Source organism: Anser brachyrhynchus (assembly GCF_964034855.1).
Source record: "Anser brachyrhynchus genome assembly, chromosome: 1".
Classification (NCBI taxonomy): domain Eukaryota; kingdom Metazoa; phylum Chordata; class Aves; order Anseriformes; family Anatidae; genus Anser; species Anser brachyrhynchus.
Window position 1 is genome coordinate 42,757,345 of NC_137694.1, and position 23,043 is coordinate 42,780,387.

Sequence of the window (23,043 nt, forward strand, 5' to 3'; positions counted from 1 at the left end):
GTTTAAACTGATTTCTCATCACGCCAGAGCCTCCAATTTTTTTTAAACCTATTTACCAATTTTTTAACCTACTTACACAGTTGTGTCATTTTCTAGACAAAAGTCAAAAGCCACAATCTTTCTTTTGAAAAAAATAAGCCTCAGTCTCAAGTAATCAAAAAGACAATCTAAAGCATAGACTTCTGCAATATCTAGAATGATACTGCAAGATAACCAATTTATGGATTAAATACTTATACAGAACTGAGAAGTGGAGGACTAGATTTTACTTTGTTGCTTTGCAGAACAAGGAATGTCTTGGTGTAATGAGATCTCTTCTTCTCACATCACACCTTTCATTCCATACTCTGTCACTGTTCCTCCTTTCTTCTAGTTCCTCCATTCTGCACTTCCTACACTGTGCTTTTCAGGAACTACGACCACTTAATATGAGTGCAAATTCTGCGCAGTGCGAAGGTAATACTTACCTAGCTGCCAAAGAAATAGACTCTTAAGCTTGTGAACAGGCTGAGTGGAGACATGCCCTTCTCAACAGGGTAACACCCGCATACTCGCACTCAGACTAGAGAGAGCCCCCTTGCTTGGTCTTGCTGGAACAGGGCATATTGCACCACAGGCTACGAAGATCAGTAAAATACCAACCAGCAGTCTAAAACTGTCTACTGCAAGTACATAGTTAAGAGAAGACCATCTTACCGCTTCTTGTAACCTTGAGAAAATGAGAGGCCATCCAGAATACAGCAGGAAACAGAAGGACCAGTACCCAACTGCAGCAAATACCTAGCCTCCATATATTTGTCTCCCACAGCCAGGGACCTGAGGAAGCTGGAACTCCTTAGGCCTCCTTATAGTCTAAAAATACATAAAGAAGATTAAAGGTAACCTTTCTGAGGTAAACAGACAGCCCCCCTCCCATTTTTACTGCACCTAAGAGTACTCTGAGAGTAATAAATACCCTCCAGATACTTGAATGGTAAAAGCACTGAGGGGTACAACCTTCCACTAGGCACTCAAAAGCAGAGGGGCGTCCTAAAGATACTTTACATACTTTAAAGACAGCCCACCTCATAAGAGAAGGCAGCATCACGTTCACAGTACCTACTCCTCGAGCTGAATCGAGAAGCCCACACAATGGCAGCTCTTTGTTCATGAGGCCCAGTAGAAGACACTCCACTCCCCCTCCAAAAGAAGTTTTGAGCAAACCACAGCTCTGCTTCATCTTTCAGCTTCTCAGTGATCCTCCGAAACAGTACTTTCTACAAAAATTAGTTACTAGTCTGACCTGCCTATCGGGAAAGGATCCCAGCCATCCTGCACATGCCATTATATTAGTTCTGTTTATTTTTTTTTCAGTCCCAAGGCACAACTTCAAGAGCCTTTTGTCTTTAAAGGCAAGGTCAGAATATGGCTACAAGGTTTGACAGACTGCAGTTACAGGTTGCATCATTTTTCTTCCAATTTACGTAGGACCTTTGGGAACATGTAAGCAGACCCATTTGGTAGTTTGCCTGCATATCTTCCCAGCTCTACTTTTGCTTAGAAGTCAGATTTGTCAAAAAACAAAACCTGAAGTAGTACTAGCAGCAAGCCTCCACCAAAACCTGAAACATCCAGCAAGCTTTCCCATAGAACAAACTGTTCCCATCCCTTGGATGGTTTTGTAAGTTTAACTCAATAGCTCCCTGGGAACAGCACAGACCACTAGCAATAGTAGTAGCACAATTTCATCCAGGTTCTCTTTAATTTCCAAAGCTGAGCCAAAAAAAAGAAACAAAAAAGGAGTAAGCCTTCTATCTAGGCAAGAACATTTATACTGAGCTACAGCGGAGCATAGACTTATGGAAGCAGCATTCATAAATATGCTGTTTCTGACATACTTTGGTAATAGTCCTTTTTGTTCAGCAGTTCCATACCAGAGTCTCAGACTGCAGGTAACCAGTCGCCACTGCATGCATATGAAAACATGCACACACACTAAGCTGTCAAACTATTCCAGTTTCATGCCAGTCAGCTTGAAAAAGATGATTAAATGCTAAGAAATAAAAGTTCCCCAAAACAGCAGCCACAAAGGTGAAGGGTGAGGGTGGATAATGAGGGACTGATATCTTGAGGGAGAAAGGGGGGAAAAAATAGTCAGGGAAAGAAAGAGTTACGAAAAAGTGACTTAAAAACCAAAACTTTAGATATTAAGCAGTGTCCTCATACAACTACTATCTGGCTTCATGGAAGAGATCTTTAAGACACAGAAGGAAGCAGTAGCAAATGATGGAATCAACTGCTGTTGTTGAACACGAGTAATGTTATAAATTTGCCGCAGTATTTGTCTCCTGGAATTCACAGCTGCTTGGCTCTGATTTCCAACTGGAAAACGTATAATTTCCATTTTAGGAGACCAACTTGAAGGAGGTCAAAGCAATCTGGCTATCCTTGATTACACATCACAGTTGGTTACAAGCTGATGGATCTGCTTGTGCTGGTACATGCACAAAAACAAACTTCATCAAAGCAAGTGTACTAGATCTTCATCAGCTGAAGCAGTAGTACTAAATTTTACTAGAGACTCTGCCACAACTGGACAACGTCACATCTGCTTCTGGCAGTTTTAGAAGTAGTGCTGGATGAAGTTAAAAAAACTAATCCCATATAACAGTACTGGTGAATAAACATCTTGATTTCACAACATTCAAAGACTTCTCTATCTTCAAATTCAACAAGATGTACAACTCAACATATGTTTGCTGATTAGCAAGTGCAGAACATTTCTCTCTCTCCTTCCCAAACTCTTCTGAGTTTCGAAGAGCTCAAAAAAAGATTCCTGGCTTATTGCATTTAGTGGAAGTACAGAGTGTTATAACTACTGGCATAATATATAAAAGAATTAAGGCAATGCAAAAAAAAAAATCACAATTCTTTCATTGTAAGTGGCACGTATATCAAAGTCATGGTGGAACCCAATGTAAATTTAGGATAAAGTTAAAGCTTGTTAATTTGAACGCTCTTCTAAGTGGAAAAAGCTACTGTTAACACAGTCCCTTGAAGACCCAAGCTTAAAAAGAATGTTCTCAACACTTATTACATTAAAGATTCAAGATTCAGAGACATAGAGGCAGAATTTTAACTTTTTTTTTTTTACAGCTGAGAAGTGTTACCAACCAGCTAAGCACCTGTACTGTTGGGTAATCAAGGCAGCCAAAAATATTAGTAAAAACAGTATTAAGATCTAGTAACAACATGGAGATATTGCAGGCCATTACCTCAAAGCTGATCAGAGGCTCTAGCATACACCTGCCTATACAATCCTGTACTTGAGATGCCACAGCAGTCGATAAACTACATGATGGGGAAGTGTCTCCTCCCAACAGCTGTGAAGAAAAGCCACTCTGAATGTTAAGAATTATTAGCCATGCATGCAGCTTGCACTAGAAGTGGGAGGGGCGAAAAGCCATACGCACCATAACCACCAGTCTGTTCTGACAATATACTACCATTCTTTGGCCTAGAAATTAAAAGTTCTCTAGCCAGAAGAGATGAATTAGAAATTCGTACTCCGAACAACTTTAAAACTAAGTAACCAAAGCATTACAAGTTTGTTTTTACCTGTCACCTCTTAATACTTGCTTGTAAAGGACATCTAGGTCTGTTGCAGAAATGCAACTTTTGTTCTCCATAGTTGCTAATAGCTACAGCATATTCTGCAAGAGGCTTCCATTGAGCTTCACTTCATATTTTAACTTCTATAGCATTTACCATAATCTGTCTAATTTGACATTTTGCTGTTTCATTCAGCAAGATGCAGCACTCCCCCTTGATTCTTGCTTCTGTGGACACAAGCTTTGAGAGCCAAAGGAACAGCAGCAGCTGATGACTAGTCAAAAGCCTCAGCATAAACATGCCTGAGAATGCACATTCAAAGACGAGATAGGAAAGTAGCCAGAACTACTGGATCAGCTGTAGAAATGTATGTCTTGCTGGCTGAAGAAAGGATTTTCCTGGCATGATTGACCAGTCCGTTTGGCCAATAACTTGCTGCCTAATTAGAGTTCTCAGTTTGACATTGTGCCAACCCAAAGGTGTAATTTTACAAATTAAGTGTTGTTCCCATCCCCCCTCTAAAGCAGAAGGGTCGGACAAATCGCCCTTCCTCAGTTATTTCAACAGGCCACCAACAGCCTGCTGCTCACCTTTCACATGTCAGCATGATCTTACAAGCAAGAAGTTCCCTTCATTCAGCATCTTCTAAGTTGGCCACAGTATTATTTTTGTAGGACTGAAATGTTTTAGGAAAGAGGGGAAATCGTTTTCTTCCAAGAGACTGACCACTTTTGGCAATGTTCACCGGAGTGGCTAAGCTTTTTTCCAAGCACTGTTTTCTCATGGAGTCATGTTCTGCCAGCTGATAAAACTCAGTCACAAGTATCTGGAACTTCAAGGCTTGTATTCAGAAATCAAGAAAGCCATGGAAAAGCCAGAACACCATGCTGTACCAAAGCAGGCAGATTATCTGCATCTTGTAATAATTTAAAAGAGATTTACATGTGATCGTTAAAGCCAGAGCCTTACTAAAATTGGCCTGCACCCAGAAGTATTTGAGATTAAGGAGGAAACCAGTCTACCTGTCATCAATATTCTTGGTGAATCAAGACTCACTGAAAGCATCAGAGGCTTCCATGATCTATACACAGCCATTAACAAAAGCAAGAGTTCATCAAGTTCCTTGGTTCATGCATGTGGCTTTATAAGTGGTTCACATCCCTTTCCTCACATTTTGCTACTCTGTGCATTAAGCAAAGTCAAAGACACGCCAGAGAAACTTACAGTGAAAGCAAGTAGAGCCTAAGTCAAGATCTTGGGTATCCTCTTGAAGTCAAGAGGAGCCGAGATATATGTAACTGAGATGCAGGATATATATACATCAGTTGCTGATATCACCAAAGGAAGTAAACAAACCAGCAACAGACCTTCCTTGGGGCAAGAAAACAAAGTAGGGCACATGCCATGTTTCAATAAGCACCAGCTCCTTGCTCAATGCTACGCAGATGCAGACTTGAGTTTGGTTTTATAACTCAAAAGCACAGACAATACTTCGTAAGCATCGCTGGCTGTTTTGTTGCCTCGTAACTTTTCAAGTGTCAAGATCCAGTTTCTACAACACAAGGAGACAGGGCAAGAAAAAAAGGAGCAGTTTATCTGGATTCAAAAAAATCCCATCTCTGTTGTTGTTTTATCTTATGACAGGGTAATTAATATTCTCTACCCTGTCTTTCTCTGTGCCCACCTTTGTCTAGTTTGAAGGACTTCTTCCAAGAGCAGCTTATGCAACTATGGGATGTAGTATGGGTCTCATGAATCACAAGTAGCTATAAGTTACAAAAGTAACTCAAAAAAATTAGTGGTTTACTACTCATTAAGTGAAATGCAGTTTTATAGCCTATCGTGAGCTTAAATGCCATACATTTGAAGCCAAGTTTTAGGCCACCTTTATTAAGAAGGAATGAAGGTTCTGCTTAAGGTTAAAAGAGTTTTACTACCTAAGCAATATTTACAGTTGAAGCTGCCACACAACAGTCCAAATCAGTTAAACTTGTTATTATGTTTTTAAACTCCATATAAACACCTTCCATGTATTAACAGAATGTAAAGTGCATGCATGTTATCTTATACATTATCAACAACAGTGGAACATGACAAGGCAAAACAGGGAAAATAAAGTTAAATATGGGAGAGTTTTCTTATCTAATATTATTTTCTACAGATAATTAGAGAAGAGTTGGAAATTCTCAAGATCCAAGAGGGGACAAATTACGACAAAGGCAACCATGAGTAAGAGCTCGTTACTGTACATGCAGGTAAGCAAACAGCTGCAGAGAGACAAAGTCCCTGGAGGAACTCCAACAGAAGGGAAATTACACATCAGCTCTTTCAAGCAAACACTTGAGTCATATCTGTGTAGTTGATGATAAACTATGTCACTGATGAATCTATGACTCTGAAGTCAAAAGTAACTTTCTAGTAAGAAGCTTTAAGTCCTGTTGGTAGGACTTTTACTGGAATCCCCCAAGGTTTGCACACCTTTACCTTCAGCAAGACTTTAGGTATATGCTGTATTTTGCAAAAAGCTTAAATTGAAGAACATTTTAATTAGACTATCATGTAAGCTTTTTCACATCAGAGTTTCCCCGTTTGTGCTTTCAGCCAGCATTTACACCTGACATGACAGATCACATACTCTAAAAGAGAATACTGAACAGTTAATAGCATCAAACTTTTAAAAACCACCTTGATTAATCAAGGTATTTTGTTTGAGTAGGCTCTTCAGGCTTTGGTAAAGTTTTCATAAGTCAAACTGAGGTTGACACCCAGCACCTGACCTTCCCCCAGGAACTGCTCCACACACATCCAGAAAAACTTGCCCATTTCCATGTTCCTTATGCCAGAGGATCCGCTAACAGTCAAGCTCCAAAAAGCTACAGTAACAGCAATTCTCACAAGTAGGTTTCTTACAGCAAAAATAGATGTCTGCTCCAAACACACTGAAACTGATTTTAAGCCCTCACATGTCACCTAGTCAATCCATTCACCATGAAGAAACTACAAAACTTCACCCAGCGCAGAGCACACCCTCCTCATTTTGAGATGCGATTGCTTTCTTCTGTTGCACTGACCAAGGAAATGAACATCTTCCCAGCTTACTGCACCATTCCTGCCTTGGTGACAGAAGGGACAGTTATACTAGCATCAAGAAAAAAACATTCAGTTGCCAAATTGTTCCAGTAGGATTAGTGAATTTCAGTAGAGAAACCTGTAAACTTAGGCAAAGCTTGGGATGTTCTGAAAATTAGTTTTATCTAATGGCACTTTGCTTAAGGGACTGACAAACACTGTATCCTCTTCAACACAACACTTCAACACGACCCTGATTTCCTATGTACTAAACTTCAACTGGTAGACACAAAATAAGCCAATTACTTAACTAGTTGTAGGACTACAGCTATCTTACCAAATATAAACAGGTCCTGAGTGTGGTAGCTGCTAATTATGTTTCACACTTACTTTGCATTGCCTCCATGAATTGTGAACTGAAAGTGATGACTAAGAAACCAGAACTCCAGTAGTCATTTTACCAAAGCACTGCCTTACACTCAAAATCATATTAGATATTTTTACTAGTCTTTAGTAACGCTTGTTCAGGGTGGTAGTTTTTCTTGCAGGGAGAAGGGAAATGACATGTTTGAGCATGAAGTTCTTATTGAAGGTAATATGACATTCAAATACTTCAGGGGAGCCTCTAGCTTTAAACAAGACCAAAACCAACAAACTAAACCTGAATACTAGCTAACCTGTAACTAGCAAGAAGATAAACCAAGCAGTCCTTCTCAGGCATGTTAAGACAGTACCACAGAATCACCTGGCATGTCAAGCCTACTGTGCGAATTTTTTATCTATACTTCTCCAAACTTTGTCTCCATCATATCTGTAGTATACTCAGAGCTATCAATACAGTATAATATGGCTCTTCCAGGGACTGAGAAGGAAAAGCTGTTGAAGAACTACTAAAGTCCACTCAGTGTATCTAAGGTGGTTTTGTTTTTGCAAGTATAAAAGGCAGCATCTCAAGCTGCCACAGATTAATCGTGACAAAAAAAAGGCAAAGGGACAGCTGGATTGAAATGGGGTTTCCCTCCCAGTGACATAAATAACCTATCTTGCATGTTCTCCTTCATGAAGAAGGAAAGAGCTACATTTAACATGCTAATACTTACGTAAAGAAGCAGAAATAGCCTAACATCTACCTCACCACCCTGTAAACAGGGTATCTGACAGTAAATATTTTTCCTGGTTAATGGTTGCAAACTAGCTACAATTAGCACCATGTGAAACTTAATTCCGCCTACAGGGGGACACAGGAAAAACTTCTGGTCCATATTTATTTAATGCAACCTCATCATAAGACTGAGGTCTTTAATACCACATAGACACCAGAACAGCACGTTGACTCCAAACTCAGCCTTATGAAATGAGATTATCTTTGCTATTCATTAGTGTAAAGCCAGCCCATTAGCAAGGAATTAGTAATTTTAAGTGAAAGACTGCTACATACTGAGGTTAGCACTAGGATAATCTAATTCAAGAACAACGCTCAATAGCAAATTAGGGAAAGGGTAAAATTCCCCCATATCTCTCATCCGATTTTCAGCAGCCAGAACCAGAAAAGCAAGTACTACCTCTTTTTATGAGGAATTCCTATACAGAAACAGTGAGAGGTTGCTTGTGTTTCCATACTTCACATCAGTACCTACAGCTGTATCCAGCACCTGTATGCATTGCCAAAGCACAAACTTCTCAGGACAGCTTCTTCCTGTATCCCAACCACAGCTCCTTGGAGATCTTTCTTTCCACAACCTATTATGACCTATGAACGATTTTAGATTTTTCCTCCTAGTTTTACATTTGTTATATTTACACCTGGAATTATTTACACTAACATGAAAAAATTTCTTCTTATTCTAGAAGCAGGAAGAAGCCAAAGAAACTGATGTTACACACAGGTTCTTCTTCTTACAAAAAGAAAGCGTTGAGCTATTTTCCACAGAGTGCCAGACAAAGAGCACAGTCCTTGTGAAAAAGAAATTTAGTAAGCTTTCTAAAAATATTGTTTTATATGGTGTGATGGAAGTATTATTACTACCTAACAACGGAAGTCCCAATTTAGATGACAGGCACAATACTGCCATCCCGATCTCACTCTTCACTGAGTAAAACCTAAGGCAATTTGGCAACTCACTTTTGCTCAAGTTCTCAGCAAGTTAGACACCTGAAATACCAGGCCAGATTGATTTGAAAACATCTCCAAAAAAGACACGTACTGAAATTAGCAAAGCAAGTTTAAGAGTTGTTTGCTTTTTTAAGCTAGTTTAAGAAAAGCTACAGCTGTAACAGCAATAATTAGGGTTACTTATAGTTTATAGAATCATTACAGGGAAGGCAGACAAAATGCAGACCAATCGAGAAGATGCTACCAATAGCTTTGGGTTGTTTCAGTTCTGGGATTTGGATGAGAGAATGGGCAGGTACTTTTAAAAACCGTCCCTGATTTCATTAAGGTTACTCATGTAATTAACCCTACTTATTCAAGCATAATTGCATATATTTATAAACATAAAGCTTTTGTTAAAACTTGGCACAATATCCTTTGTAACTAAAAATAACAATTTTTCGTACTTCAACAATGGAAGTATAGGTTTTAAACCAAGAATGCTGTAGCAAGTTTCAGGACATTAAGCCAAAAGTTTCAGAGCCAGAAGTCCTAGTTGGTATTTTGGTTTCCAAAGGGGCCCACAAGGATCCCAGATTTGACAGAGGAATGCAGCTTGTCAGCGTAGGCTTCATCCACTTTAAGTATTTCAGAAAGTAGCGCTGACCACATGTACAGCAGCATACATACACACTGTCAGCAGTGCTCACCTTTGTTGCCAGATGAAGACACTGTTTTGCCTTAGAAAGGTTCTCAATTCAAGTATGAAGTTTTAAGAAAAAAATGTTAGGCAAGTCCTTCCTATAAGTTTGAAGCAAAACCTGTTAATGAGCAGTTTGTGTTGCTAGTTTATCTTAGCCATTTTGTGTAGGAATCCAAAAAACTAACAGGTAAATAAGTCACACAAACATTTCAGAGCCACAACACAAAGCTAAGACTTGTATGCAGTTCCCTGATGTACAAGAAACATCAAGTACTCAAGTGCGTACAGAAGATGCTTGGGTTACTCTTCCAGAATCACTATCAGGACAACAAAACAACAACAGCAAAAGCAAACAATCATCCCAGAAGTAAAACTTGAGCTGTAACCACTCCTGGCTGGCTAACTGATCACATCAAAGCAAACTGCCACAATTTGCACTCAAGACCATGCATTACAACCATAACCTAGGAAAAATAAATAGAAATATATTTTAGACTGATTTTAAGAAAAAATAATCCATGAAACTTAGCCCCTGACAGAAAGTTTTAAAGCCGGAACTGTTTCTAAAAACCATTGCTTACAGATATTTTGGTATCATGCTGGTTTTAGACAAAATATAAAGTTAGCATTCACGTGAAGTTACAGTAGTACCAGAATCACTTACTTGCAACCTTGAGGACAAACCTATTGCTATTTCCACACTTGGGTCCAAAATAAGACTGTTTTGGCTGGTCAAGGTTTTTTCCTTTTCCTTTTTCCCCCCCAGGGGGGGGTTTCACCATCTTCCTAAAGCCAACTTCACTCTTCATTTATAGTAGCAGACCTTTGGAAGCCATTACCCTAAGAAATATACTCACAGAATCATATCACAGAATGGCTTGGGTTGGAAGGGACCTTGAAGATCACCCAGTTCCAACCCTGTGCCATTGGCAGGGTCACCTTCCACTAGATCAGTGGATGTTAATGGGATAAGTGCTAACACTGTTCATGCATAAAAAGGAAACTATCTTGTTCAAAAACTTCACGCTGTTAATTGAATCTTTGACTCCTAATTCATGAAAACAATGTTTGCAGGATAAGCACAGGGGTTGAATCAGTGCTCTGGAAGAAAACAACAGAAGCCAGGTACCAGGTCTTGTGAAAACAAAGCATGAAAAAAATCCCGAAGTACTTCCCCCTACCAAGTACCCTGATCATCTTTTGTCTTCTTATTCTATGCTTATCCTCCTGAAGCTGCTAGAAAGGAAACAGCTGAGGAATGCCGCCACTCTTATGCCATGCTTTCCATCGACTGTCATTTCAGGAATGCATATAGGAAAGTAAAGCAGCTTGGAATGTCTCCACCCACCCAGCAGCATCAGGAGCTGCCCAGCTCACCAGCAGCTCCATAGCCTTGCAACTGCATACCAGTTTACACTCCTGTGGTCATCCAGATCAATGAAGACAGATATATTGTTAAGAACCGATACAGTATTTGTTGGGTAAACATTCTCATATGCTGCGTTTCCTACATGGCATATAGTAAGCACTGGTAGTATGGCAGTAACGAGGTAGAGTTCACAATTTCTTGGTTGCAACAAGTCCCAGAAGTACGTACTCGTGCTATAGTCATCCAGAGCTACCACATTTGTGCATCTAGCCTATTTGAATTCTTGGATAAAATTTAAGCATTTGAACAAGCACGTGCGCGTTCCTCAATACCATATCCTGTGAGCCCAGCCTCAAGAGTCGAGCTTATACAACAAGAAACAAGAAGTTCAGGGGGCTCAATTTTTGAGAGGATTGCAGTGGGTATCTTACTAGCCCAAGTAAGATGAGAGAGAGCGCAAGCATGCATAAAGGCATAAACAAGTACAGGCCTAGCCAAGAGCCTGTCAAGCCATCTGTTCCAACTTAAGTTTAGCATGTACCCTTAAGCCTGGAATACAGAGATGTGACTTAAGACTTACAACTGAGGAGCTGCTAATGATCTATACTGGCCAGTTCTGTGTCCTATCCGCAGATCTAACTAATACACTGAAAATTAGTAATTTGGTAAGCAGTAACAAATGGTAAAATAAAATGGTAATTGAGAAGCTTGCTACTATGACGCCAAGATCAAAAAGGCCTCAAACCAAGCATGCTCACATCAGTTTTATTCACACTTATAATTGCACTTATTATCTACTCTTAAAAGCTGCTTTTGATGATTTATCATGAAAGGAATGTTCTAAGATACCAAGCATATGCCAGAATGCATACAAAACCATGGATAAAGCTTTAGTGTAAAAGCACTATGAATGCCACAGTGAAATTCACAGCTAGAGAGCAGCAGAAGTTGTTCCTGAGCATCAGTGTCAGCAAACACTAAAGCCTTATCATCTGAATGTATCCTTACACTGAACACAGAACTCCTCGTACATGACTCAATAAATGTCAAACAAGGAAATTTGCTTTAAACGCTTCATTACTATGCGCTAGAGTTCATTTGAATTTTCTATTTATGCATAACAACCATAGTGATGAAAACTGTTACAAAACCAGAAATGAAAACCCTGGGTTTAGACTTGACAGAGCTTAAAGAGACCAAGAGACACTTGGAGATAACAAACCTAAAAAGGCAAGAAGATCACCACTGATCTTCTGCTTGGTGTTACAGAAGTAACAATTACTCCAAAAGCAGCATTTAAAATTTCCACTATTATACTGAAAATGTATTATGAAGAATCACATCTTTTCTCTCCTCTTGCCTCCATTTCAAGGGGTAAAAAAATTCTTAGATGACATGATCATTAGAAAGCTAACAAGTACATATTGTAGAATCTGAACCTAGCTACTGTAACTATGGAGAGACAGATCTATGGCCCACACAAGAACCGACTCCAATTACAAAGGGGATTTTAAACAAATATGCCTCTGTAGTCTAATCACCGAGTGAAGTCAAAATTACACTTATTTCAGGACTCATTTTTGCTATGCTTTGTTGTACAGCTCAAGAATTAAACAAGTCAGGATAACATAATACAAGCTCAACAAATGACTCCAAAATTCTCACTTGTGTATCATCTACAAGAGCTTTTGGGGGCTGCGTGGGTGGGAAGCTGTTCCCCCTTTAGGGAGAGTTCCCCCTTTAGGGAGGTTTAGACATCAGGTTCATCGCTACGCACAAAGCCTTTCTGTGCAAAAGGAAGTTCTCCTACTTGATAATCTTGAAAAAAAATGAACAGGTTTACCATACACAGCAGTATTTCCACTCCCCAAAAGAAGCAGTGCAGAAGTCATAGCTGGGAGGTTACTAAGATAGCTTTGAGCTATTTCTATACCTTCCTTATCCTTGGATGATGGGTGCTGCTGCTATGATGCAAACACCCTGGAGATTTAAGACTGCAGCAACCTGTTCTTTGCTCTTATGACTTGACGTGCTCTGCATGCTGTGGCCCCAGCTCAAATACATGACCTGTGTTATCATTTGTCAAAAAGGATTCCGACTGTGCAGCCTTAATGCCCTCCATCTAGACCTAAGGCAGAGGGATCCAGTGCTGGTCAAATTTATGTCCCTTTTTCACTTCCTGTTTGAAAGGATGTCATAACAAAGATGACACTGATGCCTACTGCAACAATCCCCTTTACCACATCAGGTACTGTGACCATTCCACCAGGAGTCCTGACAGAATTTTTCATATAAACCACGAGGAAGCTTCCTACAAGGAAGGTACTTCTTACTCACAAAATAAAACCCAGGCACAGGACTCACAGGACATACTAGGTCAGTGGTAACAGTGTATAGTTCGGATCACACGTGAATAGTTTCTCAGCATCTTAACTAGTACTGATGGACCAATGCAGAAAACTACAGCAGTGACATCAATACGAGTTTCTATTCAACCCCGCATAATACCAGGCCTCTAAACTGTTGTAAAGTTATAAAGCAGGTTAAACAGTCAACTTTGTATGTACACTTAGTACTTGAACAGTTACAGAAAAACACTGAAGTTTGCAACAGAAAGAAGGAACAGCCTTCGGGAGACTTTGCTTAATTAAACTCTACTTGTCCTGAACCAAAGGGAGCACACACTCTTCATTAGGCATTAGGAAGTTCTCCTGCTGTTCAGCCTTCGGCAGTGACAAGGCCTGGAGAACACAATGACCCCTATGCACCAACAGCCAAGACCACGCTGCTCGTGCTCCCCAGGCAAAGTCTCGATCAGGCCACTGAGACATCTTCCACACTCCGTGGCAGCACGAGGCTGCAGCACCCATCTCCCTCACGCAGACGGAAGGAGTGCAAACAGCAAGTCACCACCTCCTAGATCTGAGAAGCCTCAAAGGAAGGGGACAGCCGAGAAGAAAGAGGCCCGAGTTGTCACGGCCCAATCCCAGCCGCCTCCCCTATCAGGAGCACGCAGGTACTCACTCCGCAGAGCAGGCCCACGCTCCCCAGGGAGCGGCACGTGCAGGAAGCGCGGCCTTCCAGGAACCCGGGCACATCCCAGCCCCTCCCGAGCACACGCAGCCTTCCCACGCTGCTGCCCAGAAAGGGTGGGCTCCTCTTTCCTGTAGGAAGCTCCGCGCAGCTTTTAGGCCAGCCACTTGCAGTCGCTCAGCAGCAAGTCCCAGTCGCGGTGAGCCAAACACATTCCCTTGCGTGGAGGGCAAGGAAAGAGAGTGGGAGAGAACGCAAACCCTGAGGAAGGGTAGGTGCTCTGCTTTAAACGGGACCGTATTGAATCCCCCTTTTGATAAGTATGCCCCAGAAGGCTTTACTGAAAAAAGCACAGTATATTCTTATTTCAGAATACGCCACTTTTCCCCTCTCTGCAGGGGCCATTAATCTGGGAGGCCACAGCTCACCTCTGGGCCCTGTTTTTCTCCAGTCCAATTGTTACTGCAGATAAGACAAGCTGCACTATCTATATGCTACATCTCAGCCTGGGTGACAGCTGTCTGGGAACGCACTATTTAACAACATTATCAACTTAACCTCCAAGTTAATCGAACAGACCTCTGATTTCAAGTTAGACCTTATAAATTTATAAAGGTTTTCTGGTCTCACACACATAGTATGTATATAACTTAAGATACTGCAACAGGATGCATAAAAATATCCTGCTGCAATATGCTACGCTATATACATCCTCCCATAGATAGATAAATTGCATATCCAGTTTTGTCTTTTTTGCTGAAGGCCTAAGCTGGATGTATGCTGAAACAAATTCTTAAAGGAAGAAAACAATGTCCAAATCCAACATTAGATGCAGGAATAAAAATCACCATCTAACAGGTTTTTTTTTTTCATAGTTCTTCAAGACTTTTAACTCAAAGCAATTTAATTGACATGCCCTCAGCTATAATGCACTCAAGTCTGCAGTGAAATAAAATGAAATCACTCACTGGCATTGATGAGAGATGAATGAAATGTCTGCATATGCTCTCCCTTTTCCTCCTCTGAGCAAAACCAAGCCAATTGTAATCCCCCCCATACACAGTAAGGAAAATAGTTCTACACAAAGCTTTCTGAAGGTAGTGACATCTTACCCCACTGAAATGGGAAGTTCAGCTAATTACTTTAGTAACAAAGCTTGATGCTCCATTAAAGACAAGATCTGAAGCTCACCAGAATTCCAGGATTAATAGTACTTCCCCCTCAGCATTTCCAACCACCCGGGACATTGGGGGAGAAAAAACAAACAAAAACCACACAGCTTAAGCCTTTTCCTATAACTGTTATATATAACTGGGGAAAAAACAAAAGGCCAAATAGGAAGAGAATTAAACATTTCATATACTGTCAGACACATGTTTGTTCTTAATAATTGCGGAAGAAAAGTTAGACGCAAGACAAAAACCTACCCAAACAAGGTAGAGTCACTTTGTCTTTGTGGACAAGTTTATTCCTGTGAAGCAGTAAAACCTACACGGAATCTGACAACAAAAAAAAAAAAAACAAACAACCAACAATGCAACAGCAGCCATGGCAGTCTTAAACACAACAGACTTTAACATTATTGACATTTGTCACTCTTCCTGACAGTTCTGACTGACTAGTTGCTGAAGAGTTTCCTTTGGGAATAGATACAGCTTTGATCCATTCTGCAGCCAAATCTGATTAAATGAATCAACGCTATAGACTGTGTAACATACGATTTGCACCTTTTATATGGCATACTAGAGAAAACATTGATGATAATAAAGTGAAACCGTAACAAAATGGTTGCGGGCAAGGATTTGTTGTTATGTCTGCCCCCCTCCACACCTTTTTTTAAAAAGCATAAAGATGCCTGGACTGCCTCAAGAGGATTATCGTTTCACAACTGATCTTCTTATTTGCTTTTAATATCATAAGACCAGAAAAGGCTCTTTAGTATCACTAAGAGCAGGAGAGTGAGCAAGAGTTTTAACAGTGATGTAAATCTTTACCTCCGTTCTCTTAGACTTCGCCCTTCCAAACTACAAACTGACTACAGGTAGAAAGAAGGGCAGAATAACTCCTGAGTAATTTTGCTGCAAGCTTTAGTACCCACAGTGTCAAACATTTGAAAATGCTCTCTAGACGCCATGGAGAGAAACAGCACCATTCATCTCATCCTAAGAGAGTTAAACCAAACGTCATCCTTCCCTACCAATCACCAGCCCACAGTAACTCGCTGACCCAACGATCTAGCCAGTTAAGGAATGACTTCTAATACAGAGCTCCCCCCATGCACAAAGCAATCATAACTTGATTAGAAAAGAATAAATACAAAAAAAAAAACACACTATGAAGTGACAGGGTAGCCTGGAGTCAGGTAAGCCTGCTGCAGTAACATTGTGACAGAGTTAACCACAACACCCAGTCATTCTTCCAGTTCAGTTCACAACTGAAAGTAAACCAACCCTTTCCACAGCCAAATGAGAGATGACTTACATACAGGAAACAGGGCAGAAAGTAACAGAAATTTACATCTTATGTTCAGAATTTGGCTCTATCCTTTCTTACTTCATTACCGTGGGGCAGCTAACGCTTGTAGAAATTCACATCCTCGAAAAATCTGTACGGGGTGGATGACACGCATTGAATTCGCCACCTCATTTTTGACAAAAGCACGACATAACAGTGTCCTCACCTAACCGTTTGGGGAAGATTTCTGTTCGATCAACCTACATCTCAACCGTTTTCTTTTTCCTTGAAAAAACGAACAACTTCTAAACTCAGGAACAAGAAACTAGCCTGTCAAAGACTGTGTTTTTTGGTTTTTTTTTGCTTTTTGGACATCCAGCGAACGTAATATCGCATTGAAGCTCTTGGCCTTCTAGAGAAAGAAAAACTATTCAGGCAAACCCGCATTATCTCCGGATTGCCACAGCCTTTCCTTATTTGGCTAACGTTTTGAGATTCCAATCAGACTGCTATGAACTTCAACATGCACAAAGCATCCATTTTGAGGAAACTTCACAGCCAGTTTCCCTTCCATTCCCCCCCCCTGCCCCGAGCGCGAGTTCCCTCCGGGCAGCGCCCCCCCCCCCCGCACCCACCCCCCCCCCGCCGCAGCCCCACGGCAGAACAAAGCCATCCGGATTCCTTTGGGCTGCTCCCAGCGAACGGGCCGAGCAGCCCCGGAGCCCCGCTCCGCTTCCAGCTCGCTCCCACACTGCGGCAGGAGCCGTGGCTACGGGGAGAAACCCTCCCGGTACCGCTCCGCAAAGCGCTGCCTCCCCCCGCCAGCCGGGCGCAGCAGGAAGCCGCCCTCAGGACCCCGGCCCCATGGGGGGAGGGGGGGCGAGATCCCCTCGGGGGAGGCCGCCCCGGCGCTGCGGCCCCCCGGGGGGCACCTGCCCCGTCCCCTGTTTGCCACCGCTGGGGCCCAGCCTCGGGAGGGCCCGGCCCCTGTGCGCCCCCCCCATCGCCCGCACGGACCTGGTGGAGCGCGGTGAGCCCGTCCACATTGGCGTAGTTGATGTCGGCGCCGCGCTCCAGCAGCCGCAGCACCTCCTCCGTGTCGCCGCTGGAGCAGGCGGCCAGGAAGACGGCGCCGTCGTCGAACTTCACCTTGGTCTTCTTGCGCTTCACCACGGGCGGCTCCAGGTCGGTCTCGGAGCCGATCCAGCGCTTGAGCTGCTCGTTCCGCTTCTGCTTGGCGTCCGCCATCTTCATGCCCCGCTCCCGCCGGGCCCCCTTGGCGGTCGCGGCGCGGCGGATAGGCTTTATACCGCCACGATCCCACAGCGCACCGCGGCCCGCGCTCGCCCTCGCTCGCTCGCGCACCCACCCAGCCGGAGGGCGCGGAGCGGGAGGGAGCCGGAGGGGAGGGGAGGGGCGGGGCGGCGCCGCCGGCCTCCTTAGCATAACCCCGCGAGATTTCAGCGCCGGGGAGGGGCGGGGGAGAGAAGGAGAAGGGGAGGGGAGCGCGGGGGGCGCGGCCAGCGGCGTCACGGCCGGGGGTGGGGGCTTCGAGGCAGGGCTCGGGGGGGGGGGAAGGGGCCTAGTGCCCCCCTCTCCCCTGCTGGTGTTACAGGAGTTACAACGCCCACACGCACCGTTTGAAGGTGTAAACCCTAAAACGTACTTCCTCAAGACATACAGGTTCTAGGAAGCGAGCCGTTCCGTGCAGTTAGTTCCCTTCCCCGAGCACAGCGTGTTTTCCTTACCGTAAACAATACACATTTCCATTTAAATTGAGGCATCTCTGGGGATAAAACGTGGTTTTAAGCTTACTGGGAAAAAAAAGTTTTAATTTCAAGTAATCACAGGAAGCAAAGTATAGTCTGAAAGGGTCACCAAACCTCATACTCTTCGAATTTTGCATGGTTTGTTCTTTTCTTAATTACGATGTCTCCTTCTTTCGTTACGGTGGGCAGCCTCACAGCCCGCTCTGCCTTCTTATTTCCGTTTTTATCCATAAGAATGTCAGTGGCATTGCACAAGAAGCAATGGTTCAGGTTATGTACCGTTAGCAGTGTGTTCTCGCTAGTGCTCTTCACAGCAGATTCTCACCTGCAACTATTTGCGCGGTACCCCTCACGCTTGATCACACAGCGGTGCGTGACACGGAACCCACTGAAAATTTGCAGGAGCAACACAATTGTGGGTGTTTGAAAGACAGTACCTGGTAGGCAAGACAAAAGATTTGCCAAAGAAAGTCTTGCAGTCTAAATAGGTGGATGAACAATGACTTGGCATCTAATTAATACATTCCCATTGATGACCCATGTGTCTACTCAGAGATACAGTTTCTGTTCCTGGACCTGATAGTGCATAATCCATTTCAGAAGTTGTCTTTGTAGTGTTTGTTACTCACACGGGGTAATTGAGTGGTGCCCAGTATGCACAGTTACCAGCCTGCAGCTTGGCTGCAACTCCTGACTTGTGGCGAAGGAGAGGATCTGTGCGGCATCCAGCTGCATACTGTGGTCTTGTCCTCTTGGGCATCCTTCCCTGGGGACAGACTCTCAATCCAATGACATTCTGTAAGGAAAGTACCTTCCCACAAAAAGGAATGAACGTCCTCTGTCCCCAGGTGTCTCCAGTACTGTGGGTGTACACTCCCCAGCGCCCTGCAGAACTCTCTTTCCCTCTCTCAATCGACTTTCTGGAAATTTGGCTCTTCAGAGAAACCACATACCTGAAGAATGTAGTACACCAATTTCAGCAAGGATTTAACTCAAGAATCAAGTGCTTTACTGGCAGCAAAGTAATTCTAGGCAAATTGATAGGTACTTACTTGAAATGCCTTCTCAGGAATTTCATTGGTAGGGAGCATTGTTTTTAGGTTTCCATCAGGGCTCCAGTCCCCACTCCTTGACTTTGTTCCTCCAGCTCTGCTTTTTCTTTCTGGTCATGGGTCCTCCTTCAGCGCCTTAAGCTTACTCTTCTTGGCTTGCTAGGGAAATGCAGAGGTTCTCCAGCTCAGAAAGCATGTCCCTTTCTGTTCTTAAGTAACATACAGTCTGCTTTTAAAGACCATGTCTAATAACTTCCTCTTGATTCCTTTCTCCAGGGCATTTTTCACTGATTCATCTCCAGCTTCACAGAAAACTTTGACAAATATCTTTCCTTACACTGCAGCTATTGGTATGTTCTACATTCTTGACTTCATTTTTTCTTGACTTTTTCATTTTCTGTTCTTTTTTGATTGTACCTCATTATTTGGGAGTTATGTCATGTTTGAGGCTTCTTACACACCCCACAAGCAATGTATGATTCATCTGTGCAGCCGGTTTAAATTCAGATATTCTGTGTATAGGGGGTATATATGCCTTTCCCAGATACCTATGTGCTCTGCAGTAAATTATTTTAATTGGTCCTTGAATGTGATTTAGCAAAGCATATGATCTTTCTTAAGTAAAAAAGTATAGCTGTCACTCATGTATATTTGTTCATCTCTGCAATTGTCCCCATTTTCTGTATTCAACAAAATTAAGCCACACTTCAGAGCAAGAATGATAAGAGTAATAATAATAATTCTTAACACTTGTTTTTAATTTTCTTCCTTATTTTTCCTTTTTCATATAAGCTTATAGTTTCATAAAAGCTTATATTTTCAATAGCAAAGGCATACTAGGCCATACTCAATCATACCAGTTTGATGTCATTTGTTATCAGTGTAAAATCAGAGTACCTGAGAGAACATGAGACTCTCTGCAGCTTCTGATTTGGTACTAATTAAGATGAACGTATACAATTGAGATAAATATATACAAGTACCAATAAAATTTTCTGCAGAAATCTAGTGAAATTCATCTATACAGAGGCCTGGCCCAAACCCTGTATATTAAGGCTCACTTTGAAGACCATATTAAAAGTGAGTATAAAATTTTCCCTGAAACAGGCATTACTGGTTGGTTTGATTACAAAACAGTATCACAAAATTGAATTAGATCACTCTGTGTGTGTGTGTTTACAATAATATCAGTGTGCTCACAAGAGTCACTTACCATTTTAGGCACATGAACTGTGTGCAACATAAGGGCACACCATGTAGACCTAGTTTTACCAAGCTGTTTTGATATATCTCTAGCAGATTATTTTCTGTAAAATCCTTTGTATATACATAGCACTAAAAGTGATTGAATGTATAATTTTCCACATACGAATAGTAGCTCTTAATTCGCTAGGTATACCTTTCTCTCAAGATAACTTGAGAGATGCCATCTATGTGTGTATATATTTGCAGTTAGTTTAATGACAAGCTTCAAATGATCAACAAAGTGATTTAACACTAGGATTTTTATCAGTGTGTTTTCCAGTTTTCCATTTTCTCTTAAAAGTATTACAGGCATTGTTCAAAGCTAATTCCTGCAGGCTTCCGTACAACAGAAGTACATAGATGAAGTTTTTGCACTACCCGAAATAGTCAGCTTCTGGGATGCAGAATTTTTCTTCTGACCTCCTAAGGATAATTGTTGAATTGTCTTTCATCTCAAGCAGCAACAGACGCATTGTGGCTTCTAAAAATTTTGTCCTAATGTTTTTCTCTCCCCAGTGAAGAAAACTAATATATCAAAGTTAATTTCATCAGCTCCAGCTCTGGAAAAAATGGATAATATGAAGGGACAGTGACAAATACTGTATATATTGACATAAAACTTCCTGATAATTCTTCCAGATTTTTATAAAGAACCATAGATTTTAAAATGAGAAATGGGATAAGAAAATATAGAAGCCTTTTTCATCATGAAAAGGCCATAATAGAGATACTTATCATAAGAATAAGGCATTTCTTTCATATTTTTTGACAGTCATATTCATTTCTATAAATATGTTGTATTCTCTTCTCTGATTCTGTGACAAACCCACACAAGTAACAGTGAAAACTCTCATACATTCTTTATCCAGAAAAAAATAGGTAGGAAGACTAGGCACAAAGTGCTATCAAAGTTTTGAAGTAAATTATGTAAGAGGCAGACTTCTCATTCTTTGGTTTCTTTCAGTTCAGACTAAGGTTCTTACACAGAAATGCCATATTTCAAGGTGGTTTAGTTTTTAGTGCTGCATAATCCTGAGTCACCAAAACCAGAACTAAAACTACCATAGCAACCCAGGCACATATTTATAGGCTGTGCAGTTCTGAATCAGATTTGCATTGGTGTATTCTCCCAGCATCTTCGGTAAGCTTTACACAGATTGCCATCTTAATATTCTTGGATGGCAATGCAAGCTAACATTTAAACTTGATTCACATACAGATTCTCTGACATTCTTCTACTTGTACCCATCTGTTAAACTGGCATGCACTCTACTGACAATTTCAATAGTGCATGGGTTAAGCTAAAAACAGTTGTTTTGGTTAGTAAAGAGTAACACCATGCCCTTTAGAAATGGGGAAATATGCTTATTTATAAAATTGGCTTTAGAAAACCATTCTTACTTTCAGTTGTATTTAAGTTTTGCCTAGTCACTCCGTGAAAAATATCAAGATTGAACTGTATTTTGTTTAACAGAAATATAGGCACTCTATTTCTTTGTGGTCCCCGCAGTCCTGGGAATTCTGCACAAATGTAAGTGCAGACCTCTTGTTAGACACTGCTGTGACAATTGTCTATTTTAGCCTCGTGCTGTTGAGAACAAGTATCTTAGCTTTATTCTAATGTAAAAAAAATGCCACATAATCTTACGTCTGCTTTTACCAATCTCTGGTAAGCTGGCAACATGTTTCTTTTCCACTGTTCTGTGTGGTTTGAGTCAAGGAGCGTGCTGCTGAAATGCACAATTTAAATACTTGGGGGAAGGGAATGACCTGTCACTCTGAAATGCATGCAAGATGTTCCCTGGGAGCTGCATTCTGAACATATCACAGCTGAGAAACGTACTTCCAGGACTGCAGGAGGACGATTTGGACAAAGAGAAATGAAAGACATCCAAGTCTAGTTTCTCACAATGCAAATATACATACGCTGAAGGGTTATTGACAGTAGTGACACTTAGATTTTTGCCCCTTTGCTACTGTAAGGCATGTGACTTTCCTTTTTAGATACTCGTCTTGGTATATGAAAGTGTCCTTTCTCAAACTGCTAGTTTAAAAATACTAAAATCTCAGTTTGGCCAAACAATTGGCTTGGCTTGGATTTTGGGCATCTATGAGTATGCCCTGCTGGTCATGGTGCCTACAGGCTCTATTTTTGTGAGCCAGCAGAGCATATGACATAACTGCGCACTCACATCATGACTAGTCTTAGCAATGTAGTAACATAAGTAACACACCTATATCAGTGACAAAAATAAAAATGCCGCCCTTTGGCCTCTTCAGGAAGCCATTAAAAGGAAAACCAATTGCTTTTCTTTAAAAGAGAAGTGGCTGATAGTATTGTGATGCTTATTTATAAGGATATTCATAATAACTTTAAGAATATTCATGATAACTATAAGAATATTCATAATAACTTTTTTCCCTGAATACAACAGAAACCAAAAGCAGTTTTCTTGCTCAGAAATCACTTTTTCTAGTAGTTCGTTGTCCTAATAAACACTTCCACTATTGTTATTTTTCTCCTCGTGTTTGTTGTTAGCCTTGTGTTTGCTATGTAGGGTTACTTCTTCTGCAGGTAACTCCTCAGGCTACAGCTTCGCTGATCAGACTTCATCCCAGTCATCAAGTGACTCCTCTGGTGGCCTCTTATTGTTCTTTAGCACAAG

At 41.5% G+C, this 23,043-nt stretch overlaps 1 protein-coding gene across 6 annotated transcripts in view; it reads right to left on the reverse strand.

The window, feature by feature from the left end:
* The window catches only part of PPP1R12A (protein phosphatase 1 regulatory subunit 12A), a gene marked incomplete at its 5' end in the record, with an annotated part of 129,615 nt that extends 111,858 nt beyond the window's left edge, over positions 1–17,757 (reverse strand). For 3 of the 6 annotated variants that reach the window (XM_080604877.1, XM_080604878.1, XM_080604882.1), the window contains one exon: positions 17,329–17,757. In XM_080604877.1, coding sequence (XP_080461003.1) covers positions 17,329–17,757 — 429 coding nt within the window. The remainder of the gene's footprint in view (positions 1–17,328) is intronic. The other 3 variants (XM_080604881.1, XM_080604879.1, XM_080604880.1) reach the window with 2 other exon arrangements.
* Positions 17,758–23,043: the final 5,286 nt, after the last annotated feature.